The sequence below is a fragment of the Lycium ferocissimum genome, chromosome 7, assembly GCF_029784015.1.
Source record: "Lycium ferocissimum isolate CSIRO_LF1 chromosome 7, AGI_CSIRO_Lferr_CH_V1, whole genome shotgun sequence".
Classification (NCBI taxonomy): Eukaryota; Viridiplantae; Streptophyta; class Magnoliopsida; order Solanales; family Solanaceae; genus Lycium; species Lycium ferocissimum.
In genome coordinates this window covers 31,739,376-31,759,361 of record NC_081348.1, presented here as the reverse complement: position 1 = coordinate 31,759,361, position 19,986 = coordinate 31,739,376, and the positions used below count along the sequence as shown (strand labels likewise).

At 30.3% G+C, this 19,986-nt stretch overlaps 1 protein-coding gene across 3 annotated transcripts; it reads right to left on the bottom strand.

The window, feature by feature from the left end:
- Positions 1-11,050: 11,050 nt before the first annotated feature.
- On the bottom strand, positions 11,051-16,588 carry LOC132064406 (WAT1-related protein At1g09380-like). 3 transcript variants are annotated; one of them, XM_059457375.1, is made up of 7 exons: positions 16,192-16,585; positions 14,958-15,020; positions 12,529-12,645; positions 12,198-12,444; positions 11,814-11,969; positions 11,506-11,657; positions 11,051-11,376 (listed from the first exon to the last, which is right to left on the bottom strand). In XM_059457375.1, exons 1-7 carry the CDS (start codon positions 16,365-16,367, stop codon positions 11,166-11,168), a joined length of 1,122 nt encoding a protein of 373 aa, XP_059313358.1. In that variant the 5' UTR covers positions 16,368-16,585; the 3' UTR covers positions 11,051-11,165. The 3 variants fall into 3 exon arrangements, with proteins under 3 accessions (XP_059313358.1, XP_059313359.1, XP_059313360.1); XM_059457377.1 differs by having other exon boundaries at positions 11,289-11,368; positions 16,192-16,588; XM_059457376.1 differs by lacking the exon at positions 14,958-15,020.
- Positions 16,589-19,986: the final 3,398 nt, after the last annotated feature.

The following is a 19,986-nucleotide window of genomic DNA, read 5'->3' as shown; positions in this document are numbered from 1 at the left end:
TTAATTTTTTTCCTTTTAATATGCGATTGGGCTATTGTCAGATTATTGGACCGTTGTAACGATCCATTGCAAAAATGGCGTTGCCAAACGCCATAAACTCATTTTTTTTGCCCCCCCAAACTTTTTTTTAACACTTTAATGTCACCCCTTTATATAAACTCTTCTTCATTTTAATTTTAATCTACAACAATTCACTCTTCTCTTTCTCTCAAATCTCAATCTCTCAATTATAGTTACTTTGCAACAATTAGCCACTTTAAATTTCTCTCAAATAAGTATTATAAAGTCTTATTATAGTTTCAATTATTAATTTTGCAATTATAATATTGTTGGTGGAGTTAGTGATTTTGCAACAATCAAGTAGCTTTGGTGGATTTGCAATTCTAAATTGGCTTTCACTTTGTTGAAAATTAATCAAGCAATTTGGTACTTTCGTTCCAACTCTATCTTTATTTTCACAATTTAATTTACGCAATTTAATTTGTTGCAATTTATTTTCTTGTGATTTATTTGAGTGTGATTTAAATTAATTCTATTTAATAATGGCAAAGAGATTTAGACGTGATACCGGTAGTAGTAGTGATATTGTTAGAGGTGGGCTTAATGAGGAAATATTTGTGGAAGAAACACCTAATTTAGGTTTGATGTTGGTGGAAATAATCTACTTTTAGGTCATGAGGCAATGCAACAACATTTTACTGACACTTTTAATGAAATTGATGATGATGATGATGATGATGAAACACAAGCCCCCGAAAATCCCATAGGAGATACATGTCTACCGCACAATCGCATACACTGAAGACAAACCGCCTAAACCTCGTAAGCCAACGCTAAAATTTGAAAATTTATGACTAAGGATAAGGGAAAGCCAAGCAGTTAAATGTACCCTATGTGGACAAGTATTTGCTTTTTAGGTAAAGGAACTAGTAAGGATGGTGGAACGGGTACACTAAATAGTCATATGAGAAAGAAACATATGGATGTTTGGGAGCAAACGGGTTCAAATGTGGGGGGGTATTCAAATGACGATAGACCACGACCGGTAGAAATTTTAAGTATGAAAAGAAAAAGAGTGTGTAGAAATAGCTAAAATGGTAGCTTATGATTGTTTACCATTTTCCTTTCCTTCGGGTTTGGGGTTTGTTGCTTACATTGACGTTGTTATAATCCGTTATTTGAGGGTATTCCTAGAAGTACTTGTAGAGCGGATGTTATAGATTTGTATAAAAAATATAGATTTTATTTGCGCCATGTATTTAATTCTTTAAATTGTAATGTTTCTCTTCCGATTTAGGTCTTAGTCTTAACAAATTAGATTTTTTTGCTATTACATGTCATTGGGTTGATGACAATTGGATTATGCAAAAAGAATTATAACTTTTTTATATGATGAAGGAAAAGGTCGTCACGATGGAAAAATTTTAGAGGATTCAATGTCTACTATTATGAGATTTTTTAATATTTATAGAAAAACACTTTGTATTGCTTTAGATAATGCTTCTAATAATACAAAGGCGATTAGTCTTTTAAAAGAGAATTAAACCCTCCGCTAAAAATATTTTTCATGTGAGATGTAGTTATCACATTTTAAATTTAATTGTTAAAGATGGTCTTGTGTGTTTTGACGATTCTATTCAAAAAGTTAGAGATGCGGTTGCGTTTTTCTTTTTTGTAATGCTAATAGGGGAAGACTTAGAGATTTTAAGAATGCTTATGTGGAAAATAACCTTAGACCTAGAAAAATTCAAGTAGAAATTGAGACTAGGTGGAACTACACTTACATTATGCTACTTATAAGTTCAAGCAAATATAATATTAATAGTATAGGATTTTCATATATATATATATATATATATATATATATATATATATATATATATAATATTAATAGTGATGATATGGTTAAATTTTATATATATATATATATATATATATATATATATATATATATATATATATATATATATAAAACTACAACTTGCAAATAAATATTATCCAAGAATGAATAAAATATATGGCTCATTGAAAAGCATTTTCTTCTATTTACTTGTGTTCATATTTTTTACTTATATTAAGGTAGGAATATACCTAAAATATACTAAGAATATAACTTAAATAGTCTTATTACTTAAATTAAAAACTAGAAAGTTATATACTTGAAAAATAACTAAAATATACTAAGAATATATATAATATATAGTATACATATAACTTAAACATATATATATATATTAATATATATATAACTTAAACATATATATATATATATAATGTTTTATATAACCTACGTATATATTGATATATAAGTATATTCTTACTATTATTTTAGGTTAATATATGACACTATACGCAAGATTATATGCGAGTATGATCATGTAGTATAAGTGTATAACTAATGTCAAAGATATAACTTAATATATATATATATATATATATATATATATATATATATATATATATATATATATATATATATATATATATATATATATATATATATATATATATATATATATATATATATATATGCCGACTTCAAGCGCCATGGTCTTAATGAAAGACAACAATTAGGAGAATTTTGTGGACAATTTGGTATGGATATTAATCGCTAGGCATAAGAAGCATATTTAAACTTTACTTTAATAAACTTATATAACATATGTAAATATACCTACAATATACTAATAAATACTAATATATATATAATATCAAAAAAAAAAAAAAGGTTTTGAGAGTTATATCTCGACGATTCGAGATGATGAGTTCACCATGCCAAATAGGGCAACCTTGTGTTAAACCAAGGAAGACGATGAGTTTTATAAAGCTTGTTTCCCAGTTTAGTGAAAACCAAATTCGGGTTTTAGATGAGTAATAACCTATTAGGATCTTTGTTATAGACCAAATAGGTTAAAACTCAAGAAAGACTATGTTGTAGAAATTAGAGAATCTACGGGACTTTGAAAAAACTCCGACATTTTAGCAATCTAGAAAAGTAAATCCACACCAAGGGCAAGTGACCTTAGATTGGAGTCCGCAATTGGAAGGAAAAGGAAAACAAATCATACACGTTGATTCATAATACTATGGAAGGACCTCCTGTTAATTGGTAGAAAATGTTACCTACAGAAGAAGGTGAAACTGGTGACGGTTTAATTTTTTTAAAGTGGACTCTTTTAATTGATTATAATTTATAATGATGTACATGAACATGAAGGATCAATTCAAAAATTTTGAAAAAACTACTCATTTTTCTCGATCTAATAAAGTATTATTTTTATAGACAAAGTTTGTATTCATAAATCTTATGTTTGGTAATGAATTTTATATTTTGCGTAAATTCATCTAATTAACTTTTCTATTATAATTAATGGGTTTATAATGATAATATAACTTGCATATATATATATATATATATATATATATAGGTTACATTTGAAGAGTTATGTCTCTATAACAAGTAAATATCTATATATACGCAATTATATATATGATATTGTGTTATTTTGAGCCGAGGGGAATTTGTCCGATTCAGTTTGATTTTTTTAGCCGGAAACCATTCGGTTCCGTAACGATTCTTAATTCCTTTTGTGGTTTAATTTTGGACTCACATATTTAATATAATTGTACATGAACATGCTATCAATTAAAAAGTGTCGTATACATAAAAGTTATAAGGTATGAATTTTATATGCGTAGAAAATCATGACTTTCTTAATTATCGATTCTTATAATGGATCAACGTCATAAAGAAAGTAAAGTGCGATTAACATAATGGATCAAAGTAAGTGCCCTTACTGTTTTTCTAGATTTCTATATCGATGTCTAATGATTTACTTGCGATCTTGTGGAGTGTATAAAGTTTTTTAATAAGTGGTATCAGAGCCAGGTGTTGTTAAATTATTAGACGTGATATAAAGGAATTTATGATCCATGAAAAGTGTTACGATTTAAGTTTTCATTAATTTGTGGATCATATTTGTGGACACTGTTTCGGTCTTCTTAAAGAATTCTACACGCTGGTATATCAAAGCAAATTTCTGCCTCTTTTTTTTTTTTTTTTTTTGCCAGTGATTTCTTGTACAATTCTTTGCAAATCCTTTTAATTATTATAATAAATAAAAGGGAAGTATACATAATGTTTTGATAGGGTGTTGCTCTGGTTCTGCCGAAACGGCGAGAATGGTTTAGGTGTGCAGAACCCTTTTCTTTCATTATTAAATCTTTTCTATTTTTTGTTGCCAAATAATATTTTGATCTCTTTGACTTTGTTTAATATTCTGTCGTTTCGCTTCAATGGATCAAATATTTCAATATTATTTTTGGAGCAAGTATTGAACATACTTTCTACCGAATATAATTTTTCCGGCACTTTCTCCTTAACTTTTTAGATCATTTTCTTTTAAAATAGTTTTTTTTGTTTTTTTAAGGATGGTTAGGTTAAGGGGGTGGCAGAGTGTCCAAAGCGGAAAACACCATAGTTCACTCACTGCATTATGTTCTTTTGGTGTAATTTATGTGCTTATCCGGTTCTGCATATCTATTTATGTTTATGCAATTTAAAGTGTTATCTTGGTCTAAGTTATTAATCTTTATTTTAGCGGTTTCTTTAAGATTAATATTTTAAAGGGCAAACCAAAATATATTAAAGGATAATTTAGTGTCAATTTTTCTGGTTTTAATGAGATTTTTGGAGTTGCCAAAGCACTCTAATACCATAAAGTGCTAAGTTCAGAAGATTTCATGTGAAATATGACATTAGAACTTGATGTGTAAATATCAAGAATTTTTTCATTAAATCTAAGGTTTAGGTATATCCCAACGGATTTCAAAACCATAATATATTAGATTGTGATGAATTTCATTGGGAATGACATTGAATTAAAGGACAAAAGTCATGAGATTTTCTTAAAGCTAAGATTTTAGGATTGCTAACGCATCCTAAAATTATAAGGTATTAGATTTTGAAAATTCATATAGAGTATGACATTAAAACAATATCATTAATACCAAAGATTACATGTCTACAAATTTCAGAGTAGCCAAAGCATCTTAAATTTGATAGTCAAAATGTGTCAACCTTATAAAGGTATAATATTAATATTGCAATCAATTCATTAGGTAATTAATCGGTCGCCCAAAGGTACAGTTAATATGAGGGAATTGATTGGGGTAGAATGAGACATTTAAATATTAAGAACGAATTTTTCCGGTTGCCCAAAGTTACAGTAAAGTTCGAAGGATTCTTGTATTTAAATTGTTTCAGTTCCATAGTTAGTAAGTTCCATATGGTTTGCAAACGTCTGCCCAAAGGTGATGTTGGAATTTACTAGTGTCAAGTTCAATATTTGTCTTATAGCACAAAAGTAACTTTGAAATTTTGACAGTTTTCTACATTATCCGGCAGGGTTTTTATGTAGATTTTTTGTGCTTTTTCGAATTTTCTGGATTAAGTTTAGCATAAAGCAAACACCTACATTTTCCCAGTTGCCTTTTGAAGATGTCTTTTTTGCCAATTTTTTGCTGCACATAAAAGAAATAGTTATTTGTACTGGGAATGGAACTATACTATGTGTGCTTCTTGTTTCAAATGCAATAGATTAGTCTAATATGTTGCCAAAGTAACCTCTACTAGATAAAGTTTATTTATTTTGAATATTAAGCATGCTTTGTCTATGCGAAATTATTATCCCAATGGAAGATTATTTTGGCCAGATTAAGGACAGTCATGAATATGTGATACATTTAGTAATATCATACTAGTAATGTGCCGGTAAAGAAAGACATATTACTAGGCCGTTTTGGTAGTCAATATTTATGAACTATGTATAAGAGTACCACTTACAAATTATTATTTATGTCCAAAGACTAAATAATAATGTTGTGTTAGGTATCTTGAGACGAGTCCTTTTAGGATATATATGTGTTTGGAATATGTAATATGTCAAAACTAAAGCATATATCTAATTGTGTGAAGGAAGATTTAGTTTTCTGTGTCGATAGAGGCATATTAGTACAAACTCTATCATTGCATATACATTAAATTTCTAATTATGTGAAGGACTACAAGAGTTTAGAGTTTGTTGTTTTATTTGACAAACACCTGTGTCATCAATAGAGCATATTAGTACAAACTGAGGTGGGCCATTCTATTCCTATCATTCAGATCGGAGGCAAAACCATATCGTCTCACATGATTAAGGTTGCAACATAAAGTTTTTTTAATTGTAAAAATCCTTTATTTGGATGTCAATTAAAAATTGGACTACATGATGAGTCACTTTGGTGTTGGTTTTGCGGAAAATTAAACAGGGAATAGGAATTTGTTGTTTTATTTATCTTTTTGACATGTTTAAGTATATTCTGCTTTTGACATGTTTAAGTATATTCTCTTATTAAATTTTTATGAAATTTATGAATTTCGTATGTGTATTGAAAACTGCTGAAAATAAAGTTGACTTTTCTTTGCGGTTTTGCATAAAGTGTAAGAAAGTGATTTTGGACTATTTAAAATCATAAAGTAGGACCGGTTGGAAATAGGCACAGGCGAGATCAATTTTACATGTAATTTCCATGCTATGCATCCATACTTGATCTATGTCATTGATTTTGCTGATATTGTGACCATTGATGGGTTTAGTGACGAATATATATTACTAAAACCGCTTTGATCCTATATTAGTACGGTTAATGGACCAGATTGCTTAGAGATAGTAAATTGTGCACACTAAAGTTTTTGGTTGTGTACAATTTTTCAAAAATATATGTGATCCAAGTGGGAGATTGTTAGAAATTCTCTATTTAGTGGACTCACATATTTAATATAACTGTATATGGACATCTTTTATCAATTAAAGACGCTCATTTTTCTGATCTAATAAAGTATTATTTTTATGAGCTATACATAAATCTTATGTTATAAGGTATGGATTTTATATGCGTAGAAACCTAATTAACTTTTCAGTTATAATTAATGGGTTTATAACTGAAGAGTTGCACCTCTTTTGAAAGGTTACATTTGAAGAGTTATGTCTCTTCTGAAGAGGTGCCTCGCTAACTTTTGCTTGCATTGTATTATTTGGTCTACGTACCGGAACTGATAACATTCGAGATTATGCAGGATTATACACAAAAGATCCTTTTTTGGCTCTCTCTTTAGCCCTATGTCTCTTATCCCTAGGAGGTCTTCCTCCGCTCGCGAGTTTTTTCGAAAACTCTATTTATTCTAGTGTGGATGGCGAGGGCGGGCCTATATTTCTTGGTTTTAATAGGACTCTTACAAGCGTTGTTTCTATCTACTATTATCTAAAAATAATCAAGTTATTAATGACTGGACGAAATCAAGAAATAACCCCTCACGTGCGAAATTATAGAAGATCCCCTTTAAGATCAAACAATTCCTATTATCTATTGATTGTGGTCCCTAAGTCTGTTACTTAATTCTTTTCCTTTCTGCCCCATTAAGAGAAGTGTCATAAAGAAAGTAACAAGACTTAGAAGATCATGACTTCCTTCTATCGATTCTTATAATGGATCAAGGTAAGTGGTCTTACTGTTCTTCTAAATTTTTATATCAATGTCTAATGATTTACTTGCGATCTTGTGGAGTGTATAAAGTTTTTCAACAGCTTTTCCAAAGTTAAATTAAAGGAATGGAATTAAAGTCAAGAAATGATTGAAGCAATTAAATACTCTATATAGAAAATGTCTGTTCCAGAAAAGACAAAAAAGAAAGGAAAACGATGGTTGTACATGGAAGTGATACACCTACCCTTTGCACAATGTTATGCTAGTACATTTTTCATCTTACTTGGAAAATGACCTAATAATATTACTTAAGACACTATATTACAAAATATAAGAATATTTTTTTTATTTACAAAATATACCAACAAAATTACAAAATATATTAAATTTGGGCTTAATGGAATACCCACAATTTAAGCCTTTTTTCAGGAATAGAATCTGATTTTTAAATGTGGGCTAAATTTTAGGATACTTATCAATTAGATTTTCCTTATTTTCAAAAAGATTTTCTCTCTCTCTCTCTCTCTTTGTTGATAGATCCCATTTTTCAGACCTAAAATTCGGATAGATCCCATTTTTCAGACCTAAAATTCATCTTCTCTCCCAGTACATTACGATTTTCGCTTCATCGACGAATAATTCTCCACCGGTTTTAATGTTTCTTGTCTGATAGCAATTCTTTGTATTTCGTGATTACCTGATAGCAATTCTTTGAAGAATGAAGTTAATGATGTTGCTGCCATTGTTGTATCAAAGTTTGATTCTTGACAAAAAAGGAGGAGGTCAAACTCAAGCAGCAGGATACTGCTGCTTGAGTGATGATATGTTTGATGAAAAAGAAAAAAAATTATTTAATGCAGCATGTAAAAAAGTTGATTGGATTCGATTTCATTTTCAGGAGATAACACTTCGCTGTTGCAATTGAATTCGATTTCATCTACCACCAGCAAGCTACTTCTCTTCTCCATGTTTGAAGATGTAGCAAAATTGCATTAAAGTTGTATTATAATTGTATGAAAATTGTATTTTATAGTTATATATATATATATATATATATATATATATAATTAGTTCTATAAAATTTGTTTTTAAGATGTATTGTTGTAGAGTTTTAAAGAATACAATTTTAATATTATTTTTATACAACCGAGAGTTACTAATTAGTATGGACTTTTTGAGTAAAAGGTGGAGAAAATCAGGAAACAATATCTCTTAATTTTGAATGGGAGAGAAAAGCGGATAAAATAAGGAAAGATCAAGGTGGAGAAAATCAGGGAACAATATCTCTTAATTTTGATTTTTGAATGGAGAATGATGTTGCTGCCATTGTTGTATCAAAGTTTGATTCTTGATAAAAAAGAAGGTCAAACTCAAGCAGCACGATATTGGGAGTGATGATATTTTTGATGAAAAAGAAAAAATATTTACTTAATGCAAAATGTAAAAAAAGTTGAAATGTGTGTATGTGATGTGATTTGTAGATGTGTATGAAATGTATATAAATTATGTAACATTAATAATAGAAAGCTTTTTATTATTGACCTGTGTATTAAATGTATATAAAAATAGGGGTGTCGTTTTGAGATATATATGATCACTGTGCGTATGAAATCTGTATAAATTACATACTGTAGTTTTTAAAAATATTGAAAAGTAATATATGTATGAAATTTGTATTAATATGATATATATCATTTTTGAGATATATGTGATCACAGTGTGTATGAAATGCGAATAAATTCGATACAAATTAGTCTTAAAAATGTTGAAAATTGATATGTGTGTGAAATGTGTATGGAATATGGTTGTATCAATTACAAAATTTATTATTATTATTATTATTATTATTATTATTATTATTATTATAATACACACACACAAAACATAAATAAATTACATAATCATTTTCAGAAGATATCACTTCACTATTGCAATTGAATTCGATTTTATCTAGCACCAACAAGTTACTTCTCTTCCCCATAGTTGAAGATGTAGCCAAATTACATTAAAGTTGTATTATAATTGTATGAAAATTGTATTTTATAGTTATATATATTATATAATTAGTTCTATGAAATTTATTTTTAAGATGTATTACTGTATATATTTGAAGAATACAATTTTAATATAATTTTTATACAACCGAGAATTACCAATTAGAATGGACTTTTTGAGCAAAAGGTGGAGAAAATTAGAGAACAATATCTCTTAATTTTGAATGGGAGAGAAAAGCGGATAAAATAAGGAAAGATCAAGGTGGAGAAAATCAGGGAACAATATGTCTCAATTTTGATTTTTGAATGGGGACAAAAAAGTGGATAAAATAAGGCAAGATCAGTTTCCTTACGTTATTTTCGTGATTGGCGCTTAATTTATTTACTGCTTTTTAATTTACCTGATTAGTATAGATTTTGTAAGAAATTATTGATATATTTTGTAAACTGAAAAGTATCGTCATGCTCTGTAAATATACCCTCTAGGGGTGTACATGGACTGGGTTGGTTCGAATTTTTCAAATACCAAACCAAACCAATTGCATCGGGTTTTTAAATATATAAACCAAACCAAATCAACAAAGTCGGGTTTTTTTTGGGTTGCTCGGGTATTTCGGGTTTTTCATATTTTTTTTTCGGTAAAGCCTTCATACAAAATATATAACTTATACTTCAAATATTTTTTTAGTCCTAGTAACATACGACTATCTAATTAACATATTTTTATGAAAATAACACAAAATGTGAGATAAGAGATGACATTGTATTAAAATATTCAACCAAAAAAAAGTAATGAAATCGCATAAAATAAAATGATCATAATCTAAAAGTACTAAGTCATGCTATGATAAATACGGCTAATTTATAAGGCATATAGAAAATGATCATAATGTAAAAGTACTAAGTGATGCTAAAATAAGTAGAACCAATAAGTATTAATTACATGACTCAATATTAAGCCAAAAATAAAATTAAGTTATTTATTTTCATTGTCTAAACCAATATAAAACTAAAGAATAGATATCTAATATTATTGTCATTCCTATATTAAAATTGAATTTCTTTTGTTAGCATTAGTACTGATTTGATGTTTGTTGGTTTTATTTAAGTTATTAATATATATGGGCTATAAAATTTATTGGACCATTCAAAATTCTAATTCCAAGCTTGAAATAATATGTTAAAAGACGAAAAATTGTGAAAAAGTTTAAGAAATATTTATAAATAAAAATTTTTATGTATAATTTTTTTTTGAAATTTTTATACATGTAATGTCGAGTTGGTTTGATTCAGTTTGACTTTTTTTAGTCAAAACCAAACCAAACCGAGAGTGGTCGGGTTTTTCTTTTTTAGAACCAAACCAAGTCAAACTAAATTACTAGTCGGGTTTTTTTCTCGGTTTGGTTCGGATTATCGGTTTGTCGGTTTTCTTTGTATGCCCCTAATACCCTCTTACGATGTACATACACGTTTTTTGTTACACAATACTATAGTATCAATGAGTGTGTATTTTTCTCAAATGCTCCATATGATCTGAACGGTAAATGGTTTTTATATATTGCCAAACAAATAACGTTACGCACAAATACCAAGAGATTAATTTCATATATATTACAAACAGCACTCCAATTCATTTTTGGCCCATCATAGTTCAGCTTTGGCTTCTGATGGTATCTGCTTCGACTCTATATGATGACAATTAGCGTTAGGTAATTGCAATTCCAAATCAACTGATGTACTGGACTGGTTCTTCTCTTTAGTTACTTCTACCTCAATATCCTCTTCAATTGTCTCCATCTTTTTGCCCCACAAAAAAAGGTAAAGCCCAGCCACTACTATAATTGACCCTACAACTCTGATATATCATCAACAAAACATTCCCAATAAATAAATGATCTCATTAAAATGGTCAAAGAAATGCTAAATATTTTACTAAGAAATTATTAACATGCAATTTGAAAAGAAAGTATTTGGCTATGCTTACACGCCAAGGTATAACTTCTCACGAAGCAAAGTCCAACTGAGAAATGCAGAAATAACTAACAACAAAGGATTGAACATCGCCACATATAAAGGACCTTTTTTTTCAATGCACCACGAGCTCAGGAAATATGCAAATGACGTACACACAACTCCCTGTTGTCAACATCAATACAACTTGTCAATTGTCATCATAAGCAAATTAATATAATTCTTTTGTATAGTAGTAAGTTTTATTTTATTAGATAGATTGGAGAAAATTCCAAAACTTATATTACAAGAATAGTACAAGTTAAAGCGAAAGAGTCGTACATTATAGACAACTGAGATAGCTCTGATTGGGTTTAAAGCCCATTCAGAAACTTTAGGGACGACGCAAATGCCAATGATGACACTCTCTACACTTGCCATTAAGCACATCAACGTTATGCATGTATACGGAGCTGCATACTTTTCGCTTACCCTTCCCTAATTAACCCAAAAACAACAAAAAGGGAAGGTAAGAACTAGAAAAAAAATTATTCCCAAAATATTTTTCAGAAATTCTGACCAATCAAAGCATGAGAAACTTGCAAATTTAGTCCTGAACAATTTCTTAAAAAGTCTGAGATAGCCACGATATTTGTAAACTTTGGGTTGAGAAACAAACTTAAATCTGTACTAAAAGTGAAAAAAAGAGAAGGGGAGTAGTATTACCTGAATGATTAACCAAATGGCATAAGTGAGACTGGCCATTATTAGTAGAAAAGGTCCTAAAAAGAAGTTGCCATGGGCTGCATTGACATCTTTGCCTGTACATTCTGCATATTTCCAGTGATATCCTAATTGACCGATAACCACTTTGCCATGATATAATGACAATAACATTGCCCCTCCAACGCATACTATTGTTCCCCAAAACTTGGCTTGTCCTGCTATGCTTCTCAATCCCAATTTTTCAACCCTGCAGCCACAAAATTAAAGTTTATTATATATGATATTCCAAGTTGATACTTATTTACTTTTGAATTGTAGATAAATTAATTACCCCAAGGGTACGGCTATGATAAACGTGAAAGCTGGGATTAGATTATCAATGGCGGAAGCAACTGTTGGAGTTGAATTATTTAATCCAATGAAATATGTATATTGGTTTGCTGTTATCCTGCATATTTCACGGTAAAATAAAATGTAAGAACAAGTTATAATAAGAAGTATAATTACAATAAAAATACGGCTCAATCCCAAATATAGTCGATGATTGGTCTCTAATTTTCATATCGCTTTATTCAAGCCGCTTGCCTCCTAACTAAAATACTCATTTAGTTAGATAACATGCATCGTATAGGTCAACAGGCCATTTGTTAATTAAAGGATGAGAAGGGTAAAATTCACAAACATTCATTTTTCAACTCCTCTGATTGAAATGAACAATTGTCATAGAGTTTAAATTTTCATAGGTAAAACTCCAATTTCACTTGTAAAATTTGAAATTCCGTGATAATAACTATTTTTTAATTATAGAACCGAAAAATGACCGGCATGTACTAGTTCTAGATTAACCATGGAAGAATTATGGCATACAATTTGCACGACAGATTACATTTTAGGTATAGACGGTCCTTAGTAAATTTGATAATTGAAGAGACCACAATGCAATTTCAGAGAATATATCATTTTAATTTCCCTTATTTGAGTTGAATAAATAAACTCGCCTTTGACTAGAATATAAAATTACACTATAATGCGCTTCTCACTTTCCCATTATGTAACTTATGTAATGTATATATTAATCTAATGAGAACAAACAAAAAACAAAAGAGCACAACAAACAGATTTATTCAGTCCTTTATAGTAAAGAAAACTGTTAGTGGAGTGCAATTGTATACTACTACTATGTTTTACTATCTAAGAAATGTGAATAAGCACACAGCTGGGCGTCAACATGCCTGCTTGTGTTGTGTGCTTATTCGAAAGTAATTTTGATGTTTCTGCTCAGGCTCGGCCACATCAGCAAGTCTCTGTTTGTGTGCATATGGGATTTCCACATTTTGCTATTGTGGACCTCTTTCCTTTTCAGATCTCTTTGGTTCTCTGCCTCAAAATAGGCTTTGAGCTTTTCTTTTTCTCGCCGTGTAAAAATATTTCCCACATTACTATACTATATAAGTGAGGATCCAAGTTTTTTGTCGTCCTCACAAAGAATTTGATCATCTAATGTTGTGACAAGTGGTTTTTTTTTTTTTTTTTTTTTTTTACTCTTCTTGGCATATTCTCATTTTTCACTCATTTTTTCTAGTCCATTACTATGCGTAATTGGTGTATATTGATATTTATAGTACTTTCTGTGAACTTTTTTTCCCCTTACTTTCTCCTGTTCATAGCTTTCATATTTAATCCAAATAAATATTTTTTTATATAATTAAGAAGATATTAATAGTTATAATATATCAAATTTATCATTATTTAGATAAGTGATTTTTACACAACCAAAAATTCATATTAAATTGGCACTCTTTAATTAAGGTGATTTAATAAAATGCTTCTTACTTTCTAAGGATAAGTGATTTCTTAAGGGGTGTGCCCAATCTAATATGGACCGAGTCGACTATTAGATTTACCCTTAATATTATTTGTCAATACATTTTGGCAAATTTTAAGCAACTTTGGAGCCATATTTTCGTTTCCAACTAGAGCATTTTATTAGATCTTACTAATCATTTTAGGCCTTGATTTCAAATTATGTAGCACTTTTAGTTTTTTGAGAGTTAATTTGACTAAACTTGAAGCTAAATTGAATTAGATCAATTTAAAAATGTTAAATTAAAATTTGATATAAAAATTCATACCCAAAATACTATAATTGCAATTTGAATTAAGTATGAATATGTTTAAGCAAAAATTATATATGAAGAACTAAAATTGATTCTTCAGGTTCATTTAATAAATTTAATTATTATTTTTTTGCTGAATTTCGTCTAAAACTAAGCTTAAATCACCACATTTAACTATCTTGTTACATGAAATATGATGAGTGAAATTAAAACTTAATAAATACCAAAAAACATATTTCTATCTATAATACAGAAATTATATGCTCACAAATTCATAAAAATGTCAATTTTTTCAAATTTACGATATTCACCGAGTTATATTTATTTTACATAATTTAAATCATTTACTTCGAGAATGTCAAAGGTCGCTTCGGCGTTTCCTTATGGTATTTGATAATTCTTCTACCAAACTTCCTTCCTCATAAATAATTTGTTGTTTAAAAATTATTTAATTAGGTGACTGAGAAACTTTAATAATAATGAAGACTTATCAACAGTAAATATTTAATGTGCCACTAGATTATGGTATTAATTATGCGATAGGAAAATATGATACAGATTATGCATCTTTAGTTGAACTTGTACTACTTTTATCCTTGACGGATAAAATATTAATAGGTTCAACAGAAAAGAAAATGCTTACCCGAAAATAGAACACAAAAATATGTGGAAAAGAATAGAGCGTGTCAACTTGGGTCTAGTTTTCCTGTCAAGATAAGGAAATAAAAGAAATACAAGAAAAGAAAAAAAGCTGAATCAAGAGACAATGATAAAAGATTGTGCTATCTCCATTAATTGGCAGGACAAATAAGGTATAGACGTCAATTTCGTTTGCCAAGAAACGAAAAATCATCATTCGTGCTTCCAATATGTTTGGCATAGTTAATCGATCAGATGTTTAAGAAATTTTAAAAAAATTCCCGTATGAATAAATTAAATACAAGTAAACTGCTAAACTAGATTGCGCCAAACAATTTGCTTTGAATCCAACAGACTTAAAATAATCTTGCTAGTACCAAATGATAATGTAGGATTATTTCAATTTCTAAATAAAAATATATCATTTTTTTTGGTAATAGACAAAAATAATAATAGCCAAATAAATTGGGAGCAGAAACTTAAAAAACAAGCATCCAGTAAATGGTAGAAGTATGTAACAACTAAGAAGCGCAGAAAATAACAAAAAAAAAAAAAAACAGAAAGAGTGCCACTAGAAAAAAGTATTGCTAATTAATGAACCAGAAAACAGACAAAAGAGAAATAACAAAACTGCGGAGTGCTGTCTTTTTCAGGCCACTAAATAATTTTATAGTCATTTCCAAGAAACAATTTCTCGAAACTGAATAACTGACCGATTAAATAGTGGTAAGCTTTTTGTTATTTTACGTACTTCAATAGTAGCATGTCGACAAAAGTTCATACTTTATACATTATTGTCAAATAAAATATATTTCTATCTAACGAGCCAAAATTAATCCGAGGAATAGTTCCCACGTCCTACCATCTCCATGTAAACTTCCAACGTAGGATTCAAAAGGGAATTTTAATTGACTATAAATGTTGGTCTTCAATGAAATGAAAAATGTTTCATTTAATTAATTGATTATCCTTCGGAAAAATATACTAGTAGTAATTAATTATTCTCCTAAAACTATAGTGTATGCTGATATAAGAAATAGGAACTAGCTTTCGAGGCTGAATCAAATAATTACGAGATAGTAATTAATAATGAGATAAAGGAAAACATTTAGACAATACACTTTTAGTTTCTCACTCTTACTTTTTCTCCAGCTTCCTCTTGTTATTCCCCGTATATAATAAAAAAGTTAAGAAAAAGAAAAGGAAATTTTAAAATTATAGGTAGGAAGAAGGTGTACCTCTCCAAGAAGAAAGCGAAGGGAGCAATGGATATGGTGGCAAAAATAGGCTTATATGCTGATTGAACGAAAGGATTCATACCACCATCCATCACTAACTTTGTTATTATTATCATTCCAGCAAACCCTAATTGCACAATCACCATCACTACAAAAGCCAACAAATCGTTCCCCATTTTCTTCCTTCTTGATATTAACGTACACTTCAATTGGTGCCTGGGTGGGTATTACTATGTGAATTAAATGGTAATAACTGAATTTGGAGTGTGTCTGATAATAGGCGAATGGAACAATATATTTATAGGATGGTGATCTAGCTAGCTAGTATAAGAAATATATTAAGGAACTAGCTAGCTAGGGAGGAAGGAGAAGAAAATGTTAGATATTTCCTGAACGACCACATAGAGTACATGTATATATAACAACAACATGAACTGCATGGTGTACATTTGTCATCATAAAAAGTTTGATAAGTGATTTAAATTATCTAAAAAAAAAATGGACTTTTATATATGTAAATATTTTAATGTTTAATTTTCTAATTTATATAGACTCTATTACATCAACAACAATATACCCAATATAATTTCACAAGTGGGTGAGAGAGTAGAGTGTCTGTGATTTTATCCTTACATTTAGGAGGTATAGAGGTTGTTTTCGATATCTTTTTTTGGCTCAGGGGAAAGAAAAAAAAAATAAAAGGAAAAAAAGCAGTTACTACAACAAAATAACACTAATAAGTGAATAACAAGAGAAAATCGATAGTAACATAAGTCGAACGATAAGAAACTACATGATAAATACTAGTACTAAAATTAAGGGGAAAAAAGGAAAAACAACATCTACTATTTTTAAATTTACCTGTTTCATATCCTTTCTAAATAAAGAAATTATATATGTTGGTTAGGCCCTATATAGATGCATTAGATTTTTCGCTTTGGTTGCTTATTAAAGAAACAAAGGGACATTGATTAGTTGGCTTTTGCAGGAATTGAGACATTTTGCGGAAAATATTTTAAATTTTTCTTATGATTGGTTAGTTCAATGTTTCTAAAAATTATTTTATTTCACGGAAAATAAATTTCTTAAAAATGAGAAAATAATCTTCTTTAATGAAACTATGGAAAACAAATTTCACAAATGACATTACATATTAATTGTTTCCTCATGCCCCTCCAATACACCTTGCCTCCACTTCATCTCCATACGAGCACAAATTCGCCACGCATCATACCTTATCCCTCGCACCCATCCCACACGCCTTACCCCCACCTCACCTCCCACAGCCCGAATATTTGAACTTTTATATACCATTCATTTGTTAAAGAATTTAAGGGTCAATATTGCTAATTAAGGAATTTGACACATGATTTTGATAGAAACTATTGAGCGAGCCTCAAGTGTTGAGTGTTAGGCGTGTTTAGAGCGCATAATCAGATCTGTTGGGGCGTAATTAGTTTCACGGAGCTAAACCCCATATGTGAATTTCAAAGTGGTTTGGAAGTGTTCCGCCCAAGGGCGAGTCACCAAAAAGCATTTTAGAAAGGAGGACTTTCAACAGAGAATTAAAGAAGACTAGCCATATTGAATAAAAGAGCATTGTAAAGTTAGATGGTCAAATATTCGATCAATGCTTTAAGTGGAATTTGAGTCCCCAACGTCATGTTGCAGAAAATCATAAATAAATAACTTTTGCACAACTTGCCAATCTTTTTTGTGAAAGAGGTTTAACAAGCAACAATAAGCGCCATTTTAGCATTCTGGTCAAAAGTTATTTATAACCGAAAATCCGTCAGTGATGGGATAATCCTCTTTAGCTACTCAAGTAGTACTACAATTTAAAACATGACGCCAAAAATTCTGTTGCCTTTCAATGTCATTCCACGGTGCATAAAAGCAATAGCGAAATTTTACTAAAAGTATTCAAGATATTATATATATGTATAAGAAATATAATTCAACTTATTACCCTTCAGTGTGCCTATGGTGCATAAAGTAAGATTTTAATGTCATTTTTGTGCACCAGCTGAGGTACTTGAACGGCCATGCCATTGAATTTTGGGCTTTTTTTGGGGGTAGTTTATGTGGTGCGCTAGGCCGTGTAGTAGTGCAATGCATGGCGATATTCCAAAGCCTCGGTAGCAAGCTAACGTGACGGACTCTCTCTAAAAAGGGTGAGTTAATATCGTGTAGGCCGACATATTAAGTATCAATAACTTTTTACTTGAATCAAGTATTAGAATAGAAACATCAAAGCAAGGATAATTATATTGTCGAGGAAGAGAATCCTTCAATAGTGTACACTACGGTAGTGGAATTCATTCTTTGTTTTATTTGCCATTTCTTTATTCGAAAGTGGTGCTTTCTAAATCTTTTATGCTTTGAGAATATATTAAATAAAGAGAAAAAGAAGGAACATTAATGTATGTTCACTTTCAATTCAAATAGGACTAAGGAGGACATGACCCTATAATTTTATTTATAAATGTTAGGAAATTGTGGATTCGGGTTACCCATGTGGGTCAACCCATATCCATATCCAAATAAGTAAATATATATAATATATTTTATATATATTATTAAATAAAATGGGACAAGGGAAAAGTCCCTAAAATTAAAGTTGTATCCCTTCAACAAAATAAAAAGACTTAATTCTTTTTTTCTTCTCTGCCTTTTTGTCCCAATAAATAGAAAACTCTCTTCTTCCTTGTGAGAAGAACTTCTATGGAGGATTCCATGAAGACGTAAGCAGTCTTCTACGATATTCATTGGAGAAATCTCTATAATTACATTAAGGTACAATCTTAGACTGTGAATATTTATGGTGGAGTGTGTATTCTTAACATGTGATTACACTATCGACTAAAGTAAACAATTATTCGAGAATCTTGGGTCGAATTATGCGTTCTTAGATTGTTGTATGTTTCCTTCAATAAATTTCTGTGCTACCTTTTTTCCAATTTCTTGTAAAAAGAACTCATGTAGCTAATATAATATTTGTAATAAACCACAATCTAAATCTCCAAAAAAAAAAAGGAGGGGGTGGCGGTTATCCCTCATTTTTTGAGGATCTATAGTGTTTCACCAAGGGATGGCACATGATTATTATTCACCGAGACCCGCGGTAGAGGGCCGGGACACGTTATGTATACATGATATATGATTCTGACATGCATGATTCCTTATTACCGAGTCCCTTAATAAAGGGCCGGGACACGTTATCTGTACATATGTTATATGATTTTGTTATGCATGATCTCACCTACCGAGTCCCTTATCAGAGGGCCGGGACACGACATATGTTCATATGATGTTACATGATCTGGTATGCATCACTTACCTTTTGGCACTATGTTTTCTGAGGTCTCGGACAAGGTATTAGTTTTGTACTTCGGACTCTGACTATAGCTTCGTCTGTTCCATGTCTGTACTCCTATTCTTGACTGTGATTATACGTATTACTTTTCCGCTTTGCATACTCGGTACACTTTCCGTACTGACCCCCTGTTCTTCGGGGGCTGCGCTACATGCCCGCAGGTACAGACGCGCCGCGTGGTACGCCGCCAGTTTAGGACATCGGTTTGCTGTCTGAAGAGCTCCCTTTGATCCGGAGCTGATACTTTTGGTATATATCTTCTGTTGTTTGTCTACTTTGTACATATGGTCATTTGGGTACGGCGGGGCCCTGTCCCGTCTTCTGATTCTGTTCTGTATGTTAGAGGCCTGTAGACTTGTCTGTGGGTTTGTGGGTTGTCACTGGTCAGGTACGTATGCTCGAGTTTGCGACCCGCTGCC

What these genes read in the sequence shown, in the direction of transcription:
- LOC132064406 (XM_059457375.1), bottom strand. Translation starts at nt 16,367, where the DNA reads ATGGGGAACGATTTGTTGGCTTTTGTAGTGATGGTGATTGTGCAATTA. An exon ending in TTCGCTTTCTTCTTGGAGAG is followed by an intron (nt 15,021 to 16,191) that starts GTACACCTTCTT and finishes TTATCTTGACAG; the next exon opens with GAAAACTAGACCCAAGTTGA. An exon ending in CTATCTCAGTTGTCTATAAT is followed by an intron (nt 11,658 to 11,813) that starts GTACGACTCTTT and finishes TGTTGACAACAG; the next exon opens with GGAGTTGTGTGTACGTCATT.